General features: G+C 39.9%; 2 protein-coding genes across 2 annotated transcripts in view; one reads left to right on the top strand and one right to left on the bottom strand.

The window, feature by feature from the left end:
* rin1b (Ras and Rab interactor 1b) overlaps positions 1-18,191 on the top strand; it is a 32,176-nt gene extending 13,985 nt beyond the window's left edge. The window contains exons 2-12 of the mRNA XM_044184657.1: positions 1,887-2,030; positions 2,926-3,040; positions 3,269-3,341; positions 3,997-4,088; positions 5,351-5,532; positions 5,892-6,176; positions 6,561-7,122; positions 11,429-11,737; positions 12,525-12,656; positions 13,415-13,584; positions 17,086-18,191. Of these exons, the coding sequence (XP_044040592.1) occupies positions 1,887-2,030; positions 2,926-3,040; positions 3,269-3,341; positions 3,997-4,088; positions 5,351-5,532; positions 5,892-6,176; positions 6,561-7,122; positions 11,429-11,737; positions 12,525-12,656; positions 13,415-13,584; positions 17,086-17,409 (2,388 nt within the window). The 3' untranslated portion in view covers positions 17,410-18,191. The remainder of the gene's footprint in view (positions 1-1,886; positions 2,031-2,925; positions 3,041-3,268; positions 3,342-3,996; positions 4,089-5,350; positions 5,533-5,891; positions 6,177-6,560; positions 7,123-11,428; positions 11,738-12,524; positions 12,657-13,414; positions 13,585-17,085) is intronic.
* A 2-nt stretch (positions 18,192-18,193) lies between these two features.
* Positions 18,194-26,221, bottom strand: zgc:101810 (uncharacterized protein LOC493612 homolog). The gene is made up of 9 exons (XM_044184658.1): positions 26,045-26,221; positions 24,902-25,012; positions 23,658-23,816; positions 23,116-23,245; positions 22,763-22,899; positions 22,393-22,542; positions 21,797-21,942; positions 21,515-21,647; positions 18,194-20,448 (listed from the first exon to the last, which is right to left on the bottom strand). Exons 1-9 carry the CDS (start codon positions 26,090-26,092, stop codon positions 20,278-20,280), a joined length of 1,185 nt encoding a protein of 394 aa, XP_044040593.1. The 5' UTR covers positions 26,093-26,221; the 3' UTR covers positions 18,194-20,277.
* Positions 26,222-26,328: the final 107 nt, after the last annotated feature.

The following is a 26,328-nucleotide window of genomic DNA, read 5'->3' as shown; positions in this document are numbered from 1 at the left end:
CTGATTTCAGAGCAGCACAGTCATTGCTCAGAAATTAACTTTGGTGCTCTGATGTGAGGGAGGAAGCGAATAAAAAAATACTGATTATTAAAGGCATCACTTTTTCATTTTATTTTTTATTTTTTCCCAAAAATTTTAAAAGCTTCCTAGAAATAAAACACCTCTGCACCCCAGAAAACCTTTAAGATAGAGTGTGTGTGTGTGTGTGTTCGTCTGTGTGGGTGTGTGTGCATGTGTACACTGTATAAATATGTGTGTGTATTTGTGGGTGCACGCGCATCTCCAAGTTGTCAGAGAAAGGGTGTTTCACTGAGTGGGAATGCCTGGTAGGATGTGTAGGCCCAGGTTGCTATGGCAACCATCTGCTGCTACGCTCACAAGCGTTCGCCAGCAGCCCACACAGTGTGACATCCAGCAGCAAGCCAATCTGAGAGAGAGAGAGAGAAAGTAAATCTGTGATTGAATGTTAACATTAAAGAGCCAAAAATAAAGAAAACACAGAGTTCAAACTGAGCAATTGTTGTTTTAAGTATATGTAAAGCATTTTTTCCAGAAATTGTAAGTTCAAACACATGAATTCTTTAGAAATATATATTGTGTTTTCTGTTGTTATAGTGAAGACAGAAGGAGGAGAGGTGTACAGCATTCGGAGCAACACACTGAAGCACGCAAGAACAGGATGCAAAGCTGCTTTAAAATGTTTAAAACTTTGAATTGAAGTTTGCTTTTAGAGAGCAGGTAAACCATGAACCACAACGTCCTCGGTTCAAATCCAGCTGGGAACATTTGTTGCATCTCTCTCTCTCTCCCTCATGTCATCTCACCGCTATAGCCATCCAATGAAGGCTTAAAATATCCCAAAATTTAGTGTAATAATAAAAAAAGTTGCCTAAAATCAGCATTTGTCTATAACATGAAACTAAATATCTGTTGTTGTTTTTTTCAACAAAAAAATGTACATTAAATCTGACATTTTTAATTGTTATTTTTTTTACTTGGCCACCTGAATCTGACAAGAATCTGATTTGTGGTAACACAGTCACAGTCTGATTGGATTTATTTAATTTTCAACAAGATGATATTAAATGTGGTGTCATGCTGGTGGTTTAGTGTAAATTAGATGGAGGAAAGCTGAGATGTAAGCTGTAAGATGAAAGACCTTAAAATGTTAGATACTCTTTGCCTCCTCATTATAATTATTTTAAATTTTTAATATATATATATATATATTTCTTTATTTTTTGTGAGTTTGCCAATAATATTATATAACAAAGTAGCATCCATTTTACCTCTCCATCCTGCAACATTAAAAATGTCTCGGCCTAACAACAAACTTGGTTCTCAGCAATAAATCTGAATTGAACAATAAATACTTGCAGTGTGAACTTGTGTATGTATGAGCAGCTACATGTGTGTATGTTCACCTTCACGCACACAACTTTTTACTCTATAAATACACTTGTGTAGTGTGCAGGTTTCACTTCAACTTTAGGGGTCACGGTCAGGGTACAGCTCTAAAGGAAAATCTGGGCAAACTAAATATATACTCATATATGTTTTACTCATTGGAGTCTGAAGACTCATTGACAAAAAGATTCAAAAAAGGTATGACAAAGACCTTGTGTACAACTATTTAGTCTGTGTTTAATACAGACATTGCAAAGCTAATCTTCTTAATAGCAGTGAATGATTTTTTTTGTGGAAAGGATGTTCAAACAGACATAATGAACAAGAGAAGGGACTTCATTTTCTTGTTTCTGAAGCTAATCTCAATTTTGCTTTATTAAATAAAAAGTACCACTAGAAATACATTATTTGGAGCTGAAATAATTGACAGACAACTCATCTGATGGTTGTTGTATAATAATCTTGTGCATGTGTTTCAGATGCAGGAGGTGGGCAGTACCCAGCGAGTCTCTCAGCGGGCCTTCAGCATCCTGGATCGTCTGCTGCTCACACATCCTGTGTGGCTGCAGCTATCACTCAACCAGGACTCTGCCCTCTATATGCTGCTCAGAGAGCCTATTGGGGTACAGACAAGTCAATTATTTCATCCATATGACTTTATTTGTTAAAAGAATACAGGAATACATTTTTGGGTCCATTGATAAACTTAGGATACACAAAGAATCTTATCTTCACTACATTTTACCAGTTTTCCACATAAAACTGTGTGACTTAGCTGAATTATCATTTAAGACTTATGCAACTTTTAAATATAAAAGCTTTAATTTTGCCAAAAGTAAAAGAAAACTTTTCTTTTAATCTTTACATAAAAAGGAATAGTTCAACATTTTGGGAAATATTCGCTTTAAGCCGGGAGGTGATTAGCCTAACTTAGCCTAAACACTGAAAGCAGGGGGACACAGCTAACTTGGCTCTGTCTAAAAATTAAACACAATTTTCAAAAATACCAGCACCTCTAAACTCACTGTATAATATGTTGTATCTTTTAGTACACAAACAGAAATGTAATGACAATTTGTGGTTTTATGGGGAGAATGCTGGGCTAGCTGTTTCCCCATGTTTCCGCTCTTTAAGCTAGGCTAGTCTAATCTTGCTCCATACTAGACGCACAGACATGAGAAAGGTATCGATCTTTTCATCTAACTCTCGGAAAGAAAGCGAATAAGCAAATTTCCCAAAATGTTGAACTACTCATTTAAGTCACATGTATTTGATAAATATAATAGCAACCGCCACACACTTAAATCCATAAAAGTTTGTTTGATTTAACATGAAAATTGACATTAAACACAGATTAACAAGAAACTGTTATGTAGCTATTATTTTGTACTTTGCATTGCTGTTTGCACCACCTGTGCCATATGCTGAAAAACCTGTGAAAAGAAAATATATTTTATAAAGACAATAACACCCCTGTGCTCTATTCTTGTCGTCTGTGGTGGTTGTTGGTGCTTATAGACCTTTCTGGTGCGTAAATGCAGCTCCAGCCAGAGGAAGGTGCTGTGTTTGAGAGTGACAGCGGACAAAAGTGCCTCCTCTGTTAAGGAATGCTTCATCTGTGAGGAGGACTCCAGTAAGTATAAAACAAGCTCGATTAGCATGTATTATCCACATAATGCTACATTTCTCTGCTCACAGTTTGTGGTGCAGTGCAGTTCATACATTTACTGGGTGAAGTAGTGTGGGACAGAGATGATGGGTCCTCCAAATCATTTGCAGCTGCCATATTTCCTGTTAGATTTGAACAAGTCTCCCACTGCCTCCACAGCTGTCAATCAAACTCTGTCTGTTCTATAACCAGCATTCGCCTTGGAGAGCTCAGCACTCAGCTTCCCTGACCTGTGTCGACTGGTGGCCTTCTACTGTATCAGCAGGTGATGTTTTATTGTAACTGATGCACAGTGTGGCCAAAAGTATGTGGACATCCCTGTCACTGACACTTTTGGTTGGGGCTGATTTTCTTGGTTTCCCCCATAGTTCCAATGAAGGGAAATCTTAATGCTACAGCATATATATATATATGCAATATATATACAATATATGTATAATATATATAAGATTTGCAGCCGTTTAGAAAAGGCCCTTTCCTGCTACTACATGATAATACCCCCGTGCACAAAGTGAGGTCCATAAAGAAATTGTTTTCCCAGTTTGGTGTGGAAGAACTTAACTGGCCTGCACAGAGCGCTGACCTCGACCCCATCCAACACTTTTGGGATGAACTGGAACCAGGCCTTATCGCTTATCTCACTGATACTCTTGTGCCTGAATGGGAGCAATCCTCTTCAACCAGGTTCCAAAAACTTGTAGAAAACCTTCTCAGAAGAGTGGAGGTTGTTATAGTAGCAGATTAATGGTCATGGTTTTGAAATGAGCTGCGCAACAAACACATGCGGGTGTCCACATACTTTTGGCCATGCAGTGAACCTGATGTCATTCAGCCAAGACCCTCTGGATATCTCATGGTAACACACATGCTCAGGGTTTAATTTAATTTCTTCTAGTGTCAATTTTCTTTCTTGTCTGCAGAGATGTGTTGCCCTTCCCACTGCAGCTACCAGAGGCCATCGCTAAAGCCTCAACGCACAAGCAGCTGGAGGCCATTTCACACATGGGACAAGGTACAGTGACTGAAGACCTCTCATCCTTTTCAGACTAAACTTACTTAGTACTTTACTTTGTCACTTGCCCTGAATAATAATAGTTACTTCAAGATTATCGTTTTAGCTGCGCTAGTATCGTGGCTCTAATTTGTCGGACGGTCTATCACTGGCCTAGATGGAAATCTCAGCAACTTTTGGATGAACTGCCATGAAGTTTAGGGCAGACATTCATATCCCCCTCAAGATGAACTTGAATAACTTTGGTGATCCCCTGACTTTTCATCTACCATTATCAGCTATTAAAAATTAAAATTTGTTCAATTATGACCAAATACCTGCAAAACTAATGACATTCCCATCAGCCTCAACTGTTTGTGTTTAGTGCTAATTAGCTAATGTTAGCATGTTAACATGCTAAACTAAGATGGTGAAGTAAACATACTAGCATGTTAGCATCATTGTGGGCATGGCAGCATGTTAACATGTTAGCATTTAGCTCAAAGCAATCAAGTCCTAGCCACACAGAGCCGCTAGCACGGCTGTAGAGTCTTAGTCTTGTTTACAAGTCACTTTTTATGCTACTTTACCAGAAAATATTGCCAAAAGTTTTATACGTTCATTGTGTAGATAACTATAAAACTATCAAACTAAAATTAGACATCATTTTTAAATTACCACCTTGCAGTATTGGATACAGTGAGGATAGTGAAGTTCCTCTGTAATGGCTTCTCTTCAGAAACGTGTTGCTAATGTGAGAAAATAAAGGAATAACTGACAAAAGTAGTGACTGCCAGCTTGCATCTATTTTAACATGGCAACATGTACTGATGCTGCACAGAAGCAGAGAGCGAGGTGTGACTTCGAGATGGCTAAAAATGACCCAAGCAAGACACAGTATGTGTCACTGACTGCAGCTCAAAGATAAAAGACTCTTTCTCACCATGGTTCTGCAATATCTGTCTGCTCTAGTCAGCTTGCAGTACATAAATTTACATTATACAGTACATATTTTATTGCTTGTTTGTGTTTTGCTTGATTACTGTTTTTTGTAAAGACAAAATGCTATCTTCTCTAGTTCTGAAAGAGAAAAATAAAAGGTTCTATGTGTAACATTTTAACACAAGTAAATAATTATCACATTGATTTTGAAATATTTGCACAATTGCTGCAAACAAACTAGAAATGCTCAGATTGGTTGGTTGGTATATCTGCAGTTATTGAATGTGTAACTGAAAAACTTGGTATCCAAACTCTCTTCTTCTTTCTGGATCTCCCACTAGATTTCTGGAACGCGCCAAGTGCTTCAGAGATCCAAAACGGACCGGTGGACCAAGTTGCATCAACCAGCGGCAGCCAGGGTCAGACGTCAGTGACCCAGGACCGATGTACCCTGCTGACCCGAGGTAGACAAGGCAAACTCTGCTTCATCAACCCGCTCTTCCTACAGCTGGAGGTTAGCAAGGTTAGTAGTGAAGGTTGTGTGGTTATGTGAGCTTTCTCTGAGGCCATTTAAGGATGGTGATTTTGTATCATTTTACCTTTATAGGGTGTCAGGGGAATTATTGAGCAAGATCAATGAAAACCAGTTTAAAAAATGTGTTTAAGAATTTATTTGTGAAAAAGTCAGTCAAGTTTTGTTTAGTTCCTAAAAAGTTTTTTTTTAAAGTTAGGTCCATTACAAGCTCTAAATCCATCCTCCTATATGACTGCTAATATAGCTACTGTTCACCTTCCACTTCACCTCATACCCTTTGAAAAATAAACAGTTCAAAAAGCCACTGGCTCTCGTTAGGTGAAGGACTGAATCCACTTTTTCTACAGCAGCCACAACTCATAAACCATAGTGCCTCCAATAAACGGCACCGCTTCAAGCGCAGCATGCGGCTCCGGCTCTCCGAGTCCTCCATGAATCTGTCCCTCGAGGGGGTTGGCTCCTACTCACCTTCCTCGTCAGGGGAGCAGACTGGCGGGTCAGAGAGGCTGCAGAAGGCCGGCACCAACCCACAGAGAAGAGTTCATGCCGGGGCAGGGGTCCTGAGGAGAACCCCTGCTGTATCACCGGGGTCTGCAGAGGAAGAGGACATGATGTCTGTCTATGTGCCACAAGTAATACGTGTTAGCATCTTTATTTGTCTTTCAGACCATGCTTTCACTGATGTGGATACATTTGAGCCCTGTTTTTTTAAAGACTTCTTTTAATGTAATTTTCTGAAACAGTGGTTCAGACATTTTTGGATTTATCTGCATTAGTGTGCACATAATCTCATTGTCTTTGTCCAAGTTATGTTTGGTAATAATTCATATTGCTTGTTTTAAGCTTCTGGAGTATCTAAAGTTTTCAATTGTCTATGTGGCACTGTGAATATTAGGAAGGTTAGAAAATCATCTGACAGTCACATGAATGTTGCTTAATGATATAAACAACCGTAAGTGTCTCAAACTAAGCATGCTTTCTTATTTTGTTAACTCAAAACTTCTGTCCTGGTCAAGACATCTGCAAAGGTGGACGAGCCTCCACAGCCCCAGCAGTCTGCCCAGGCTGAGGAGCCAGGCATAGAAGTGGCAGTTCTGGCCATGGAGCGCCGCCCGGCTCCGTCCCTGGCTGAGCTAGACAGCAGCAGCTCCTTCAGCAGCATGGATGAGGACACTGACTCGGATTCAGATCCAGAAAGCATGGCCCGAGCCCAAACTCACATCTACCAGCGCCCGCCGCTCGTGCGCTCTCGAGGCCGTGGTGGGATGCACCGTATGAGCGAGGCGTTTGTGTGCTTCTTTGCTCCGGACAAGAGGCTGACGCGATTGGTGGAGGAGCTGTCCAGAGATAGGCGCTCCACCTTTGGGGGCATGGTTCAGGACTTCCTCCTGGCACAGAGAGAGGTGCTCAAATCCCTGGCTTCCTCTTCTTCATCGCCGTCCTCTTCCTCGTCACGTGTGACTTCTGTGCAGCTCCTGCAGAGTCTGCGCCTTTTTCTGTCCCAGGCGAAGTGCTGCCTGCTGGACAGCGGAGAGCTGGAGCCTCCCATTGAAACCCTGGTGCCAGAGAACGAGAAAGGTAAACAAACACAAACCTGGTAAATGTGTCAATACACAATATTTATCACACAGTAAAAGACATTATATTTGAATAATAGTATGAACCATGTCTTTCAAATACTGACTGAAGACTTTCAAAGGGCTTTTGGTCTCCCAGGAGGCACATTGAATTTCCACTTTCTTGTACAAATTAAATTGTCAGTTGTCTGATTGCACAATGATTAATTCACATTTGTTTAAACAGAAATTACAAAAAGGTTACAATGTTGGCAATGTGCAGGTATACTATATGCTTATAGGGACTTTTTAATACGTAAAGGGGGTTATAAGTTGTAAATACTGGCTTCGTCAATGTTAATTCATCATTTAATATTGCTTTAGGTAATAATCCATTAATAAGGACCAGTTTTGGGTTGCCACTTACATCAAAATCCCTTTGCCAGGTGTATATTATCCTTCTATTTGACAAAGCAAGTTATGCAGGAGGATATTGTAAATAAAAAGTATTAATAAATTATTCGCTAACCATTATTAAAGCCATTAAGTACAACTTATAAACCTCTGATAAAGTGCGCCCTGTTTTATTAAGTGCCTTTAAACATACAGTATACCTGTACATCACGTAAATTGCTACTTTTTGTCAAAACAAATTCAAGCAAATGTGAGTTAATCCTGTTGCAATCAGATTAATGCAACTTGTGTATGTATGATCAGTTTGACAATGCTGAAAATTGACAGTTTACTTTCATTTGTGTAATAAAGTTGAAATTGAATAGGTCAGTTTTTATTCAACAATATTCACACCTGGGAGCTGCCCAGTATTTCCAGTCTTTCACAAACGAGTGCCTTCAATGGAAGATTACATAGGTCAAGTTTTTACTTTTTTCATTTAGTAGCAAAAATAGAAAAATAAATTTTTAATAAGTCTTGTCTTTTTTAACCCAACCAATTTTACAGCCTGGCAAGTGGTCCTTATTAATGGTTTATTAAGGATGTATAAATACTTAATAAATTATGTATGATGTAGGAGTTATACTTTTGTGATAATTTCCATAAAAAAAACACCTCTGGGGACCAATACAGAAAAGGGAGCTATGAGGTTGAGAAAAGATGACCTACCACATCTCAACAACTTGTTGTGCAGCCTTGTGTCTGATTGGTTGATCCAGCTTCCTGTCAGGAGGCAGGTTCAAAACAATACAGCAGAACTAAACTGGGCAGATTTACATTTCACATTTCATTTAATTGAATTTAGCTGACTTTGCTGGATTACATTTTGAGCTGGGTCTACTCAACTTTGCGAATTTCTGTTATGCATGTGTGATTGGTTTATCACATCACAACGAGGAGACGGTGAGTGCAGTGGGGGACTGGAGGAGAGAGAGAAATGTGGAGAAAAAATACTGTACTATTAGAAATCACTGATTCAATAGAGCACAGTGCCAGAGGACGGAGGTCTATGGAAACAGACAGCCTTTTCTGATAAATGGTGGGCTGCCCAGGCTCCAGTGAAAGGCACTGTCAACACAAAGTAGTTTGCGTGGGGAGGGAGAGCCTCATTCACTAGAGCTCCTATTGTCTCTGGTATTTAGAAAACAGAATTTCGGAAAGCCCTGCCCGACGCGCCTGCACTCACATCCATCGCATTCAAAGTGTGATTCTTCTCATTATTGTAAAGACATTGCAGGGTGTTACTTTGGAAGGATTCTAGTCAGATCTTTTGACACAGTCCTGTGCGTAGGTTTTTCTTTTTTGGACTCCTTTGTGTGCAGCTGAGTGTGTGTTCGCAGGTGTGTTTGTGTGTAAATGTGTGATGATGGATGGTTGCCTAGCAAGTGCAGAGGCTTCAGGGGAGAGCGCTCGGCCGCTGCCTTCCTTCCTCCCGTCCTTCCTTCCTGCGCTCTGATTCTGATTTATCTCGCATTGCGTCGGTGGGAGGCATTAGCATTTTTTTTCTCCCCCTCGTTTATCATAAAAAGATATCACAGTCCCACGCTCACTTGAAGAGCAGCACGATTCAGGGGAGGGTGGGAGGGAGGGATAGAAATAGGCAGGATACTTTGAAAATGTAATCAGTTACAGATCTCTGAATAATAGCTAAAAAAGAACTAGTCAGTAACTAACAAGGCTGTAGTCGCATTACATGTAATCTGTTACTCTCCAGAGCTGATAAAAGAGAGTGATGCTCGGAGGGGGAAGGAGAGGGAGGTTGAGAAGTAGAGGATGGAGGGCGTGAATGATTAATCACAAGGGGAGTGATATAGTAAGATAGATGGGGGAGATGTTGGGGGATTATACAGGACAGGTAGGATACATGAAGGATGGAGAGGAGGGAGAGGAGGATATTGATGATGAGTGGAAAACAGTGTGCTCTGGAGAATTGTTACCCACTTAGTCAGGACTGCCCACTGACTGCAGGAGAATCACAGCATGCATGCATGTGTAACATGTCCACGAGTTTGTGTATTACATATCACTGTTAGCTTTTCAGGTACAAAGAAAGAAAGCTTTGTTTTAGCTTGACAACAGTGCATTTCTGACAGAATGCAAAGGGGTTTTTAAGGTGTAGTTTATGATTTTGGGAAATACGGTTATTCACTTTCTTTCCGAGAGTGAGATGATTGATACCACTCTCATATCTGTGTTTTCAGCAAGAGCCAGGAGGTGATTAGCCTAGCTTAGGATATAGACTGCAAACAATGAGAAACAGCTAGCCTCGCTCTGTCATAATTAAAGAAAATATGCATACCAGCACCAATAAAGATCACTAATTAACAGGTTGTATCTCCTTGGTTTAATAGCCTACATTCACAAACAGAAATGTAAAAACAGCTATGTGTTGTGTTACATGCTGTAACTATTTCTTGGCAAACAAATTACAAAGACAGATGCTAACACTTAAATCAGAGCAAATCTTTCATGTTGAGTTCAACTTTGGTGAACTTTGACACACAAATTTGCGTTGTTGACCAAGAGCAAACCATCTTTACGGCATGGTTTGCAGACAGTTATGAAAGTCGATGGTACAAATATATAAATAGCCACGTCTCTTGAATAAACTTATCAAGCTAGCTAGCTTGCTAACTGGCAGTTAGCTGACTGCGAGACACAAAGCTGTTGTTACTAGCGCTAGCATGTTCCTGACTGGCTACCCCATTAGCGCTTAGTACGCCAACATGTTCTGTGAGTAGTCACTACTTCACAGAGCTATTATATAGCACAACTAATTTCAAGAGGAGGCATGGATGAATTTGTAAGACTTTTATTATTTCTGCTGATATTGTGCTTACATGTTGCTTATTCCTAAATTAACATGTTTAATCACATTATCACAGAATAAACCTGGAGCCAGGTAGAATGCCACCATAGAGAAACTGTAAACACTGCACAGGGAGGGGGAGAAACAGGGAGTTAATTGGGGCCTGGCAAATAATTTGCTGGGGCTCTCAGCAGCCATGCATGAAGGTAAAAGTGTGAATTTGTGGGCTTTGGTGAGTCAACGTGTGTGAAGAGTCCTGTAGGATTTTCATGCTTTGTGATATTCCCAGATTTAAAAACACACTTTGTTGACTTAGACAAGGTGAATAAAGAACATGAATGCCTGTAGGCCTACAATCTGATGCAACACAATACAGCAGCCCTGCAATAAATTCTGCTTTTTGGGAAAGTTAGAATGGTTAGATTTGTCAAGTCTGCGTCAGAAAGTGTTGATTCAAGGCCATAACTTGTGTTTTATTGTGCTGCTTGAGTTCTGTTTATGGTTACACAACAATTTCCCATTTAGCTGCCTTTTAAGAGAAACTGGCTCTTGTGATTAGACAATTTCCTTGTTGTGGAAATGTTGATATCTTCCAGAAATGATGGTCCTAATGAAAAGATGCAATGTGGGGCGGGATCATACAAAATATAAACCAGTTTTATTGGTTGACATTTTTATGCAAGCGTACTGGTATTCAGTAAATCTTCCAGGGAGTAAAAGTCATAGGATTTTCTTTTTAATTAATTGCTTAAAATGAATCCTTCCTGTATGGATAATGGAATTGGGGTTTAGGTGGTAACAACTTTTTAAAATCTATTCATTTAAACTTAAAATTAAAATTTCTACAAGTGAAATAGCGGTTCCACCTACATTTTTAACACTTCATTCACCCTAATAATTCCATTGCAACAGCAGCATACCTTTCTGGGCCTCTTGCCAGTGCCTCTAGATATGTAGACACATTTCTCTACTTGCAAATGACCAAATAAATAAAACAGACTTACAGTAGTACAAAAATGTTTCATTTTCAGTCACCCAAACAATGAACCCCTCCCTCTATCCACAGACCTGGCGCTGGAGCGGGCCATGTTCTCATGTGTGCTCAGGCCCCTGAGGTCCCACCTTGAAAAAGCTCTGGTTGAGTTGCACAATCAGGACGGCACCAGCCAGCGTCTCACCCAAAACCTGCTCCGTCTGAAGGGGGACGCCGCCATGGAGCGGCTCGGCGTGCGGACGGGTGTCCCTGACAGCCGCGGGGTGGAGCGGGTGAAGCAGAAGCTGATCCTGATGCAGAGGACACACTCGCCCATTGACAAGGTGCTGCTGCTGCTGCAAGTGTGCAAGTGCGTCCACAAGGCCATGGGGTTCTTACATGGTGAGACCAAATACATGTGTTATCTTATTGGATTTTAAGGCTCTGCTGTAACTTTAAAAACAAAAACAGCTTTATTAGTAGTGCTTATTCAAAAACTACACTGATTTCAAGTTCCTGCATTGACCGAGGGAGATGGTCAACTAAAATGCAGAACTCTGGAAATATTTGATTTGCTGTAACATTTTTAAACAAACTGTATTTGCTGCTGCCTGAATGTTTCCCTGTAATAGGAGTGAAGGTCAACAATCTTTGCAAGGCAAGTGTCTTGTCACTTTCAAAAGCTCTACACTTCAGACATACTGGATCCATGTGAGCTGTAGCATGACCTGTCTGCTTTTCATCACAACCTGCTGCTGCTCGTAGTGGCAGGAAACTAATGCATCATCGTGTCAGTACAGTCGAATAGCGGGTATAAATTTGGAATCGGTGCATAGTAACAAATTTCATATTTTTACTGAGCTAACATTTGCAAAGTCTTATTAGATAGGTAACTATGCTAGGCTAAATTTAAGCTCTTGTATGTCTGGAAAACACAGTTGGTGGTGGGACTGTTTTGACTTTTCTTTCAATTTGAAACCTGAGTGAAACACAGATTTGGTACATATTGGTCCAAAAAGACAACTTTTTCACTCCATACGTTGCTTTGATATATATATATATATATATATATATATATATATATATATATATATATATATATATATATATATATATATATAGCAACCTGTATCATAAAATCTAATATGATATCTTTACCCTTACTGTTTTCCTGTTATTTTCTTTCCAGGACAGGAAGTGAGCTGGGATGACTTCCTGCCGTCGTTGTCTTACGTGATTGTGGAGTGTAACAGGCCTCATATCCTTATAGAGGTGGAGTACATGATGGAGCTGCTGGAGCCCTCCTGGCTCGGAGGAGAGGGTACAACCTAAACTCTAAATGCTAGCTGTAGCCCCAAAATGTCAGCTGTTTCGGAAATTTACCCACTTATTTTTTACACAGAAGTTACTACACAGCCAGTCACTTTTCAATGATGTAATTAGGGCTGCAACTAATTATTATTTTCACTGGTTCATGGTTTGGTATGGTAAGTGTCAGAAAATGGTGAAGGCCCATCACAATTTCACAAAACCCAAGTTGACATATATTTAAATTGCTTTTTGTTTTATCAAAACAATTTACTATCATAAGAGAGAGACTAAGAAAACATTCCACATTTGAGAAGCCACAACCAAAGTGAAGTTTTAGCATTTTTCTTTCTTAAAAAAGGTCCATTGTGTAGGATTTAGTGGCATTTAGCGGTGAAATTGCAGTTTGCAACCATTTGAATATCGCTTGCATCACCCTTCCCTTCAAAGCATGTAGGAGAAACTACGGGTGGCCGCGAAAAAACGTGAACTGCCCAATCTAGAGCCAGTGATTGGTTTGTCCATTCTGGGCTACTGTAGAAACATGGCGGTGCAACATGGCAACATGGAAGGGGACCCGTTCCCTATGTAGATAAAAACGGCTTATTCTAAGGTAATAAAAACACAACGATTCTTATTTCTAGGTGATTATACACTAATTATAACAGCCAATAGCTCCTCCTACATTTTACATACTGGACCTTTAATTTATTAATTTGTTAACTAATTATTTCAGCTATAGATGTTAATTACTTGTGATGGTGGTTCCAGGTGGGTACTACCTGACCAGTGTGTATGCCAGCCTGTGTCTGATCCAGAGCCTGGACAGGGAGCAGTCGTTCTCAGGCTGCCTGACACCGGAGGCCCAGGAGGCGCTGAAGGAGTGGAGCTGCAGACGGAGCCAAGAGGCCCAGAGGCAAAAGGAGAACCAGCAGAGCCAGGTAGGTATCAGATGTTTTGATTGTAGTAGTACACCACAGAGAAACTGGTAGTGTTAGAGTATGTGTGGGTTTGTACAGTAATCTACTTTATAGCTGTCACACATAGCTGCCCTGTGTGAAGTGCTGATTGATGTGCAGATAATAGGAATGCCTGCTTATTATGCAGTGAAACAATTCAATGGGATATTCTCCACTGTACCATGTGAATGAAATAAGGGCAAAATTAAATTCAAGAAATTTATGTTAGAATAGCTGTTAGTGAAAATACCACATGTATTTTTGTAATTTGTGTGAAAACATGAAATTTACTTTTTTAACACTGAGTACTTTGGATAACTGTTGATGTTTATGAAACAGAAAAACAGTCACATGCAAAGTGATGCTTGAAGGGTAGAGCGATACAGAGCTTCCTAAAATATAGACTGGAACCCAAAATGTGGATCAGAGTCTGTAAAATACAACGACCAATAATGACAGCAGAAGTTCCTTACTCTCTTTATTCCAGATGTTGCACAGGTCATAAAATACATCAGAACTGGGTCAAATACTGTTTCCAAATACTTGCTCTAAGTTGTTGTTTATTGTTTATTTGGATCACCATTAATTGTTAACTTGGCAACAACTACTGGGGTCCTGAGGTTGTTGTATGCTGCTTTGGGATGAAGTTTGGCCAAGGGCAGTGGTGGAAGAAGCACACAGATCTTTTACTTACGTAAATGTAGCAATACCACGCTGTAGAAATACTCTACAAGTAAAAGTTCTGCATTCAAAATTATACTTTGGAAAAAGTACAAAAGTATAAGCATCAAAATATACTTAAAGTACTCATTATGCAGAATGTCCAATTTCAGAATAATGTATATTATATTATTGAATTATAATTATTGATGCATCAATGTTGCAGCTGGTAAAGGTTAATTTTAATTATTTGAATACTGTGAATATGTGATCAATAAAGTATTATCTTATCTTCACCTATAATAGCACATCTTTTTTTTTTTAAATCAACTTAAGCTAGGAAGACACTACACGATGTAAAGGCCGATCATATCTGTGATTTGGCCATGACATGACTGATTTTCAAGATTGTGAGAAGTCTGTGCAGAAGGTCCGGTCAACATTGGGTGGCACTTTATAATTAGTGTCCAGGATTCAAATCTCTCACCTTCTGATGGACCAATCAAGGTCACAATTGCAACAAATGTGATTTTTGTTGGAATGTGGATACATCTAATCTGTACTGTACTTAAGTACAAATTTGAGGTACTTTACTTGAGTATTTCCAATTAATGCAACTTTATACTTCTAGTCCACAAACTACTTTTTAGTTACTAGTTACTTTTCAGATTACAATTTTTCATACCCTTACTGTCCAGTGAAAACCATGTATCTCCAACTTTGGTGATTTTGATTCTGAATGTTTGTGATAAACTGAAGGATGAAGTGTTCCTTTATGGGTTGAGAAAATTCTCCTACTTCTTAAGATAAATAAACTATTTAACCCCCTCCCTTGTATTAGCTGGAAAATGCATCGTCCTGAGCTCATGAAAAGTTGACTTTTTAGAGATACGTGGTTCTCACAGGACAGCAACGCTACAAATATATGATGATTTTATAGAAGATGATGCATTGCTATAGATTAAACTACCCAACATTATAAAAAGTAGTTAAATATAGTAAAATGTGTGATGACTCTTTATACAGCTTGTGTTTTAAACTAATGTGTTATCTGGCACTTAAAGAACTTTCAGACACCAAGAATCATCGACACATTATTTCCACATTTCCCAATTCAAAATTGAACCTGTTTTATGTCTTCCAAATGGCACAAAAGACACAAACGACAACAAAAACAAGGCGATAATCCATTCAAAGAGGTCAGGCTTTACATTAATTATACTGATGGCGATGCACGCTGAGCAACATCAGATTATCCTACATCTGTGACAATGGCAGGTGGGGTTGAACAAGCAACAGCGACCCATATTTGATTAAAAAGTTCATCTCAGGTATCGCTGCTGCTGCTGCTGCTGCTGCTGCTGCTGCTGCTTGTACTTGGGAAGATGAAGACAGTATTTTAATTTTCTAGAGGTCATGCAAAAGGTGAAGATTTTCAGTGGAACAGTAGGTCATCCATCAGAAGTCAGACAAGGCACCTGGGTTTCCCTCCTCTGCGTGCAAACATGTTTCAAATTCATTTTTGGGGATTAGTTTTTAGAGGTAATCCCCTGATCTGGGGCCACCAGCTTATGACGGGGAATGCACTAAAGCACGCACACACACACACACACACACACACACACTGACTTTTACCTACACTCTCCTATTATCACTCGCCCGGCCCCAGATTGGTATAACAGTCCACCAGATGCCATGGAAAAAGGCATTGTCATCCACAACGTTACTGTCTCGTCACGTGGTGCCTCTCCTGGCTTCAAATAGCCGATCTAACTCACCCGGCAGCCAGATTTTCCACTGACACAGGCGGGGATCAGTGAGCCAAGTGCTATGAAGAAGTGGGCGGTCAGATAACATGAAATTTATTGAGCTGCATCTACCCATCGAAGCAGGCAAACACAATATGCACACGGACAGCGAGGAGCTCAGTGACTCTGTAAGTTTTGATGATGGCAGACCTGTTGATTGTAATTGCTGGTGTGTGTTTTTCTTTTTTTTTAGAGCATATTTGGCCACTTGTGCATCTGTTTGTGTGTGTTTGTGTGTGTGTGTATGTGTGTGGGTTGGGGGGTAGTTGTGTGTGCAGGTAGGATGTGGGGTGTGTGTGTTTGTGTGTGGCAGAGAAGAGGATTGTCACTGGTTTCTCAAGGTTGGATGTTTGGTAAAAGGATTATGTTCAATATGTTTTCATTGTCTGTGTGTGTGTTTTAAAGAGAGTTGTGAGGGCGTCTGTAGGTGGTTGAATCTGACATTATATAATAGCTTAGGTACAGCACAATTGCTGGTAAGTGTTTGAAGAGTGGCAATTGTTGAGACAGACTTGTAGTTGGGTGTTTGATCGCTTGTTGTTCTTTGAAAATGTCAAAAAGTTTCTTTTTGGATTAAAGAGCAAAGGGAAAACTTCACCAGAACACCAAGGTAGAGCAAGCTTAATGGATTATATTTGATCAGTTTGGACGTGGACATGCTGTGGTGGATTAATACTGGGAGTTTTTCAATGAAGCTGTAACATGCAACAGAGAAAAGAGCAATTTCACAAAGATGATTTTCCTATAAAGCTGTTGGACCTGCTGGTGGTGTGTGTGGGAAGTAGAAGCTTTGTTTTAGAGAGAATTTCTTTTATGATCATCATTTTGGCTCATTTATTGTAGTGGATTATAAACCTGTGTGCTCGCACAGCTCTCACTCCTCCTCTGGCTCTATCTCTCTCTTCCCCCTCTTTTGACCTCACTCCATAAGCCTCTTGACCTCTGTTTTGCATGAATACAGTATATATTCACTCTTTTTTTTCTCTTTATCTCTTCTCCTCCTCCCTCCCTCCAGAGGTGCGTTCGGATACTGTTCCAGGACGGGGAGCGGAGCGCCGTAAGGACGTTGCAGTGGAGAGCCGGGGAGACCAGCCAGGCCCTGGCGCAGCTGTGCGCCGCCACCTTCGGAGTGTCTGACCCGCAGCAATACACCCTGTACTGGCGCAGCGGCGGCGAGATGAGGGCCCTGCCGCCTCAGGCCCAGCCCCAGGACCTGGCCAGCCACAGCGAGGGAGGCCCCTCGCTCTCCTACCTGAGGACCGACCACGACTTCAGCAAGATGCGGCGGCTCACCAGAGGTGGCGCCGTGGACCTGAGCGAGTCGGTGTGTGAGGAGTGAGTGGGAGGAATGGAGGAAGGAGGGAGGAGGAGGAGGAGGAGATGGATGGTTGCTCTCACTTTCTCTCTCTTTCTCTCTCTTGTTCTGTCTCTTTCTCTCCGGCGGTGTGTTGTGTCTCATCGTGGGTCAGGACTTGTTGTGAAAAACTACAGCCCTTCTCCAGACTAGGAGCAGACCTTAAATGGTAAACTTTTCCCTAAATGGACCAACATGCAGAGCAGAGCAGGACCAACATAGGGACTGTTGCCAAAAGTTGTACTATGTACCACTCAGTGTGGCTGCTGGTGTAAAGGAGTGTACTATTTGTGACATGGAAAATATGTAATAAATGGATTTGGTTGTTATTTGAAACATGAACCCAGAGTTATACCATGAAGGGATTACATCATTAAAATGTGAGGAAGCTCAAATCCAAAGACAAATTCTGTGAGACTACTGTTGCCTGGAAACAAAATCACTTCCTGTACGCACACGAGAAGGCAAATTGTCCACCGTAGTGATGTAACCCTTTCGCAGTATAGTTCTGGGCAAAACCTAAAATGTTTTATTACTTCACTTTTATGTGTAAAAGTCTGTAGATCTTGGGATGGAACCATGTTGTGAAAGGGTTTGGGGATACAAACCTTTCTGTGCCCCCTGGAATACAGTTTGACAAAAAGGTGAGATGTGTTATAGCCAAGACCAAACCTCAATACCAAAGTGACAAAAAAACAGATAAAGAGAGGCCATTTTGTGATACAACAGGTGTTTTACTTTGAAATAAATCAGGTTTACAAGCTCGAGGGAAGCTTTAAATCAGCTGTTTATTTTTAGAATCACCCACAGAGACAATTTTATTTTTGCTTTTTGAGAAAAAGCGCAGACTCTCCTCCTTGCTCGCGTATTCTATTAAGTGTTTTTGGCAGGTGGAGTAATAAGCGAGTAGGAGGGAAGTGATAGAAAAGCATCAGCTCTCTGTTTTTAAAACCATGTGAGAAAAAAAAGCATCACATCGACACACTGAGATAACCTGCAACAGATTTACTGAATGACTTGCGAATGTATTAAAATCTTTTTCAGTGTCAGACTTTAATCCTTTCACAACTGCATTCATTTCACTTTTCAATCCACTGCTTTTGAGTTCTACTGTTTACTGTACTGTAAAATAACACTGCGTTACAACCCGGACTGAGAGGACAGTCTGACCAATAAACCAGGACCTCACGGTGACTGGTAGAATGTAAATGTAAAAAGCCACCAGCTTCTGGTGGCTCCTGCTGCAAGTCATCACTATCAACTGACTGTTCAACTCAGTGTCATTATCAATTATCATATTGTGTATTTAAAACTAACTTTTAATTGTTGAATTTGATGGGTAGATATCAAACCTAAGTATGGATTTTCAACATCTGGAGTTTTTAATCAGCTGAGGAGGTTCATTTTGAGAACTATGATGTGTTTTGGACATTATTGCATGCTTTTTCATTTAACGTGAAGGTTCTGCGAATGTGGTGCGTGTGTGCGTGAAGCATGTGTTCATTGTGAGAGCTCACTATTTCTTTTCAGTGTAAAAACACATTACTGTATTTTGTCAGGTAACTCAGTATCGCAATAAAAATTGCAATATCTGTTCACAATGTTGTTACATCCAGCTTTGTATTGTAGTGAGATCGTGGCTGTTGTGAGCTGATGTCACAAACAAACTCAACCACCAGAGGGCAGCAAATAACACCAGTTTACTCCTGCCTTTAAACTACCATCAAATGTGTTATTTATTCAAGGTTTGTGGTTTCTAATGAGATTTGATATTTATAGTCTCTATTTCAGCTATTAACAAATCAAATACAGCACTGCTCACTTTTTACACAAGGCTTAATTGGCATAGTTGTTAAAATGTATCTAAAAGCATCTTAGAAGGATGATGCTGTAAAATAAATCCTCATGTGTGTAACAAAATATTAGGATGGATATTGCCCAAATGAAAAAAATATCTAGGCAAAATATCTAGGCAAAAAACTTCTGACTACTTCAGTCAGAAATCAGCGGCGTTTGCCAGCATATATTAACATAACTGTCTCATTGTTTCCAGTAGCCTTTTACAAAGTCCCAGGAACTCTGGACACAATATGAGTTTAGATTTGGGCTTGACATTTATGGACAGAATTTCCCCCAAATGTTATAAATTAGAGAACCAGTTTAAATGACAGAAAAACAATGCATGTTTCCAAAATTGCTGATTTAGTAGTCACAGTGTCTAAAAATGTTAATATAAGTTTCAGGTTTCCATATACTGTATCTGTTCAGTGTGTCTCAAACATATTTATGGTAAAATAATGCAAAATAAACCACTTCCTCAAAAATCCTCTTGTGCCAACCGCCGGCTCGTTCATAAGGCTGGAGTGCTGCCCAGCTTATGGTCAGATGTTTTGGAAGTAACAAACGAACAGATGCCTGAGACTTAGACTACGCTGTACATGTAGTAGAGAAAATGTTTTTTTTTTGGCATTTTTTGACATTCTCATATTTGCTGTTATAAAACTTCACCTCAGCAGGGAATAAGGCTGCAACTAACAATTATTTGTAATATCATATTATTATTTTTGCAATGAATCAAGTAATTGTTTAGTCTATAAAATGTCATTAATAGTGAAAAACTGCCCATCAAATTGCTTGTTTTGACCAAAACAGTCCAAAACCCAAAGATGTTTACTTTATAATGATATAAACAGAGAAAAGCAGCAAATCTTCACTTTTGAGAAGCTGGAAGAAGAGATTGTTTGGCATTTTAACTTGATAAATGCCAAAGAAACGATTATCAAAATTCAATGTCAATTTTTTGTCAGTCGACTAATTGAAAAATTGTTCCATTTTCCTTTATATGTTTTATATTTATCTGACTCCAACTCCCAGTTTTTTTAGCACTCCCAAGCCCTTTTCCTCGTACTCTGCCCTGCTCAGCCAGAAGGAGTCCTTGTCTTTCATGATGTTGGCCAGCACCGCTCCGCCCATAAACACCATGTGTTTACGCCTGGGAGGGTCCTCGATGCGGATCTTAAACTTCTACACAGGTGAAGAAAAAAGAGATTAAAACACAGTGCTCCACAAGTACATATATTCCCTCTTTTATGCTTTTATGCTCTTTCTTTGTGTTAGAGCACCAGATAAAACTGTTGCTACAACTGCAGTAGAAAAACTTCTTTTGACATAACTATCACAATAATCCTAACAAAATATGTTCTCCACTACTATAAAAAAGTCTCCCACTGAAACTTGTTTGCAACAAATGCAACACTTATTACAGTATAATATTGGGTTTGGATTTCCAATAACGAAAAAGTCAAAAATTCCTGGTTATAAAATTGTAATAATTCATAATATAATAGTCCAAATCTAGTACACAACTCTTTTTTCTGGTTTTACATTAAAAAGGGAGTTAAGATTTATGGAAAAATGGTTGATTGTAGATAACCTTTTTGTTATTAATATAAATAAACAAAATAGTGCAATAGAGCCTTTGGACACAACAGTAACAAAACAATCTCAGCTCAAGGTCCACTTACTTTCAGTCTTCTTTCATCTTAATGACCATGTGATATGGACAAAAGTTCCAGAACAAGCGAGTAAGTGGACCTTGAGCTGAGAATATCTTGTCAACTTCTGTTTCCAAGGTCAAGAATGAACTGTCAAGATTCACTTTTGAAGGCAAAATGAAAGGAAAGTCCTAAAAATGCTCAGAATAATGTTAAGTCTGAACATCAACAATAATATGACAACTCCATCTACTGATGAAGCGGGTGTGACATGGCTGAAAGCACTGGAACGGGCAAATAAGTGGACCTTGGGCTTGTATTATTACAAAATGAGTAAATGCATATTATATTAATGCTATGTAACAGTTATTAAATTAATGGAAAATGAATTAAGTTAACATAGTGGATGATGCTACAGTTGCTGTTACTTTAATGGATTATGACATTTATGCAAAGCTATTATAGAGTATTGGCAGTTGTATAACACCTTATTTGACAACCTGGTGCTGCTGTCTTTTAAAATACAGACTATCAACAATTTAAACCCCACTGTATCACTCTCCAGTGAAGCAGAATTCGGATATTAAAGTTCTTACTGATAGTTTCTCCGTGTCTCCGTTCAGCACCCTCTCCAGGTAGAGCTGCTTGATCTCTCTTTCCAGTCTGGATGGGAGGCCGGGGTACATGGTGGATCCTCCTGACAGAACAATGTGCTTATAGAAGTCTGCCCTGCACAAAAAACCAGATGGTAGATGGGAAAATGATGTGCTTTGTTTGTCTACAGCCCCTGTTTATCTTCTGCTAGATAAAAAGCATTGTGCCTTTTACTTTTATGTTTATACAGTCAGTAGTAAAGACAGCACAGAGGAGACTCAGACCTCAGGTCAATGTCTGCAGCCTGGATGGTGTTAAACAGCAGCTCAGCCACTCCTGCTCCCTCTACGTTGATGAGATGAGGCTGGAAGAGAGCTTCAGGGGCCCCAAACCTCTCTCCACCCACCTTCACCTGCCGGCCGTCAGGGAGCTGCACCAGAGAAAGAAACCAGTTAAGAAAAAATCTGAACATCTTTGATTTTGGAGCGATATTTGGTGGTAAACAGTCACTGCTGTGGTATTTCACACAATACAGTTCCCTGATGTTCCCTGATGTCACCAACTGTGTGGCCAGTGCTGACTTCAGCTGATTCGTATACTGAATCTTCTAACCACTGTCTTTGTTACATTTATGTGATTTTTGAATATTTCAAATTATAGTTTGTAGAAAAAACAACATCGCAGCGGCAGCAGTGTGCATTGCAGTCTGCCACAAATTATTTTCTCATACAACAACTAGGAGGCGCCAGAATCAGAAATGTTCAAATTCTTCAAATAGGAATAGTTTGAGGGAATAGGCATATTTCCCAAAATGTCAAACTATTCCTTTAAGTAGACTAAAACTAAAAATGCTTTCCTGGGATTTTATTCTTCAACATACCATGAACGACTCGACCAGGTAGGTGGTCTCTGTGGCCAGGCGTTGCTCCTGCTCGATGTTGTAACCCACATAGCAGAGATTCTCCTTCAACATACGCACTGTCTCAAAGTCGGCCGTGTGGTTGAAAGCGTAACCACGGAGAAGCAGGAGCTGATGGCAGGAAGATAAAAGGTGACTTGTTAAGTCAGGGAATGTTTTTGTCATTCTTCTTTAATGCATGTTTACTAACAGATGCAAGGTTTTTTTTTTTTTGTCAAATTTTACTTGGACCAGTTGTGTTTTCTCAGTTTGTCTCATTCTCCTTAATTTCTTCATGTGCAGTTATCAGGCCCCACGTCTTAAACACTGAAATGAGCGTCTCCCGGCTCACCTTAATGAGGTAACGTGTGATGTCACGTCCTGCGATGTCCAGCCTGCGTGTGAGGTGGGGTAAAGAAAAGCCCTCATACACCGGACAGATGTGGGTGACACCATCCCCCGAGTCGATGACCACACCGGTCAGCAAACCTGTAGACAGGATCGATTTCCAAAAGAGTATTTTATGATCATTTCCAAAAATCATTGAATCCATCCTGTAGGCCAGACTGAACAGTAAAGAGAACTTTGAAGTTTGATTTCTTGTCTCTTTAAGCTCTGAAACTCATCATTATTACAATTTGCTCTCAGTAACAATATCTCAAGATCAAAAAGTTCAAATATAAATTCTGAGTTTTGATGTCTTACCCTGAGCATACAGAGTGAGCACAGCCTGAATTGCCACATAAATGCCGTGGAACTGGTACTTCTCAAACATGACCTCTGTGATCTTCTCCCGGTTCTTGGTTGGGTTCATGGGCGGCTCAGTCAGTAGGATCTTGAAGAAGTAAATACAAAGTGAGTGAATGCTTACGTATAGGGGTTTTCCAGGCATGGTATGAAAAGTTTATATTTTTTAATTCTTGCAGGTTACAGCAAGAGAGGATAATGCTGGAATACATAACATACAGATGTACAATTACAATTATGACAATATTATTTTGTTTTGTTACGGCTTGTGATGTTACAGGAGTTTTATATGTTACTGAGCTTTATTTTGAAAGGTTGACACTGAGGGCTTCCTGCAAACCTCCTCATACAAAATTTAGCAGCACAAACATTTGGCAAAGAAACTCCTGCAACGTGACTCTTCTTATGCTATGTGCACTTAAAAAAATCCAAATGGCACGCAACATTTGGTAAAAGTAAAAAAATGCATGAAATACAACATCTGCCCGGCTGTGTTCTACCTTGCACTCTGATGGGTTGACATTCAGGCGGTTGGGACCGAAGGTGTAGTCCCACAGGTGGATCATGTCGTCCCAGCAGCGCACCATGCCGTTCTCCATCGGGTAGGACACCTCCAGCATGGAGCGACATTCGCTGGCCTCATCACCCACCATCAGGTCCTGGTGGAAGAGAGCAGGAGGCGTTCAGCCTCACTAAAGGCTGACTTTATAAGGTGCAAAGGCATAAGAGCTGACCTTCCTGTAAAGTGTCTGTCAATTTATCTAAGTATAAATACAGGATTAGGACTGGAAATGTTTTTTCTAATGGAAAGGGGGAAGTTTAAAGCATACCCTCTCTCTTTTTTTCTATTTTTGAGCGATGCTACAACTACTCTGAAACTGTTTTGTTTTTGCTTTGCTTTGTTCAGTCACTGATACAATAAATATAACAAATATAGTAAAGATAAGAAACAATAAATAACACGATAGAATAAAATCCAACAGAGCATAAAAAAGAAAAACAATTATATTGGGAACTCTGATGTCTTTTTCTTGACTCTGCTGTTGATTATGAAATGAAGGCAAATATTGCCAAAAAATAATTTTTACTAAGGGAGTAAGTAACCTATACCATCTTTTTTTTTGTGGCAGTGCCCTTTGCACTCCTGCTGAACAAAAGTTCTGTGTGCAGTCCAGTGAGGATTACAAGAGTAAAGGTCTGAATGATCTGCACAACCTCAGGTTACACAAGCATATGAACTTAACTGTGTCTTAGGAAGCTAACAGGTGCACAGCACTAAGACACTTTAAAACGTATGAGCTGAGCGATGAGAAGAGCTGGAGGAGAAGAGGTAGGTCAGGTGTTTAATTAGCTGAAAAAGTCTTACAGTGTGCATCTAGACTTATCAGACAGTCATTCCCTTTGCTTTAAATAGAATACAACTTCATATGAATACAGTTTTTGTTATGAGAGGCTGCAGTAAGGTTGGTGAGTCTAAGTAAATCTAGGTTTTAATAAGTGACATATAGTTTTATCCCCTTTTCATCCCTTTTATTGTGCCTCATGTTGCTGTTGTTGTTTATCTCAAATCAAAGCCAGTGACATCAGATTGGATGGACGGAAATATGCAAAACAAGACATGAAAGAAGAAAAGTTTACAGAATGTTCATGTTTTCTTCTGTTGAATTGTCCGTGATCACAACTCAAATGCTGCCAGACTGATTTCAGCTGCCAGGTTCAGTGAAAGAGCAAGTAGTAACCTCACCTTAATCTCAATGTTGCCCACTTTGGTGGTTGATCGTATGAGTGGTCGACCCACTATGGCAGGGAAGATGTGGTCGGGGAAGTTGGATCCAGCAAAGCCACACTTGACAAACTGGGGAGGGATGTGAGAATGAAACATATGAAGCGATTTGTGTGTGTGTGTGTGTGTGTGTGTGTGTGTGTGTGTGTGTGTGTGAAGTTCTCGTTTTTGTATGTTTACTGAAACTGAAACTTTGTATGTATAGCTCTGAATCGATGCTGCACATTAATTGTACTCCTGCACTGAGCCTTTTGTATGGATAATTTCTGTTCATAAATCAGTTCCATTCAGTTTAATCCAGTACTAGTCTTAATCTGTATCCAGGAAACTGTCCCAGAGTGTATTATCATGATCCATTTACCAGAATGTCTCTTATTCATCAGACAATTCAATTGCAATTTCATTACATTTGTAAAAGCAAGTGGAATAATTCATTTGGCAAACACAGGAAAAATAAAAATGTTGTTTCACTGCATTTAAATAGCCTTCCATTCACTTCAGACTATCTGCTTCTCTGCCTGTCATGACTACAACTCATGAGTAGTGTCCCAACTTGTCTTTGTGGACACAGACACATTCCTTAGCCTGGAGGGATGGAATACATTCCATGCAGAGGCAAAAATTGGATACAACCAGTTTTTGGCTGCAGGTATAAGTCATATTTGTTTTAACTGTAATGCCTGGATGTCAACATTTACATGTCACAATACAGTATTAATTTAGTACCTCAAATCTCTCTTCCTGCTTTTCATCCAATTGTTGCTCAGTTCAAAGCATTGCAACCATTTATGGCTTTGTGTGCACATTAGAGGCAGAGTGACAAGTCCAGACAGATGTGGAATCAGGCTGCAGTATGCTCACAGATTCACACCCACACCCATCACTACGTGATCCAGAAACAAGCTTTACCTCGTTAGAACAACCGCTTTAAAATAAAACAGATATTTAATACACCTGGTGTAGGTTTGCATCAAAAACTCTCGAAGATAACACTTTGAATACAAACTAAAATCTACTGGAAAAGAAAAAAGACAACAACCAGTGCTGTTAATACGCTGAGCTACTGTATGGCACAATACAGACACTTTGGACTATTTGACTTACCCCTGTCCCATTGTCACAGACCACCACTTTTCTCCCCTCGCTGTCCATACTTAAACAAATACTATAAACAGCTATAAAATACTCCCTCCTGTCAGGACAGGATTATTACACATGAATTTAGCAGTGACTGCAATTGACAGGTAAGAAGTCTTCTTGCTACTCCTTCAAGCGTGGGCGGGATTACTGAATGTGAAGACACCCATTTTCTGTGGCCAGGGAGGAGGGAGACCTACTGCACTTTTTTTTGAGGGAAACAGGTAGTGTGGACATTGAAAGTAGACATT

The sequence above is a fragment of the Siniperca chuatsi genome, linkage group LG22, assembly GCF_020085105.1.
Source record: "Siniperca chuatsi isolate FFG_IHB_CAS linkage group LG22, ASM2008510v1, whole genome shotgun sequence".
Taxonomy (NCBI): Eukaryota; Metazoa; Chordata; class Actinopteri; order Centrarchiformes; family Sinipercidae; genus Siniperca; species Siniperca chuatsi.
The sequence above is the reverse complement of the archived record's forward strand: the minus strand, read 5'-3'. Positions and strand labels throughout refer to the sequence as shown.

Excerpts from the sequence above, each read along its gene's own strand:
- zgc:101810 (XM_044184658.1), bottom strand. The coding sequence starts at position 26,092 with ATGGACAGCGAGGGGAGAAAAGTGGTGGTCTGTGACAATGGGACAGGG. Across the intron at positions 25,013-26,044 it reads TCTGTGACAATGGGACAGGG|TTTGTCAAGTGTGGCTTTGC; the intron begins GTAAGTCAAATA and ends ATCCCTCCCCAG. Across the intron at positions 20,449-21,514 it reads GAGACACGGAGAAACTATCA|AAGTTTAAGATCCGCATCGA; the intron begins GTAAGAACTTTA and ends TCACCTGTGTAG.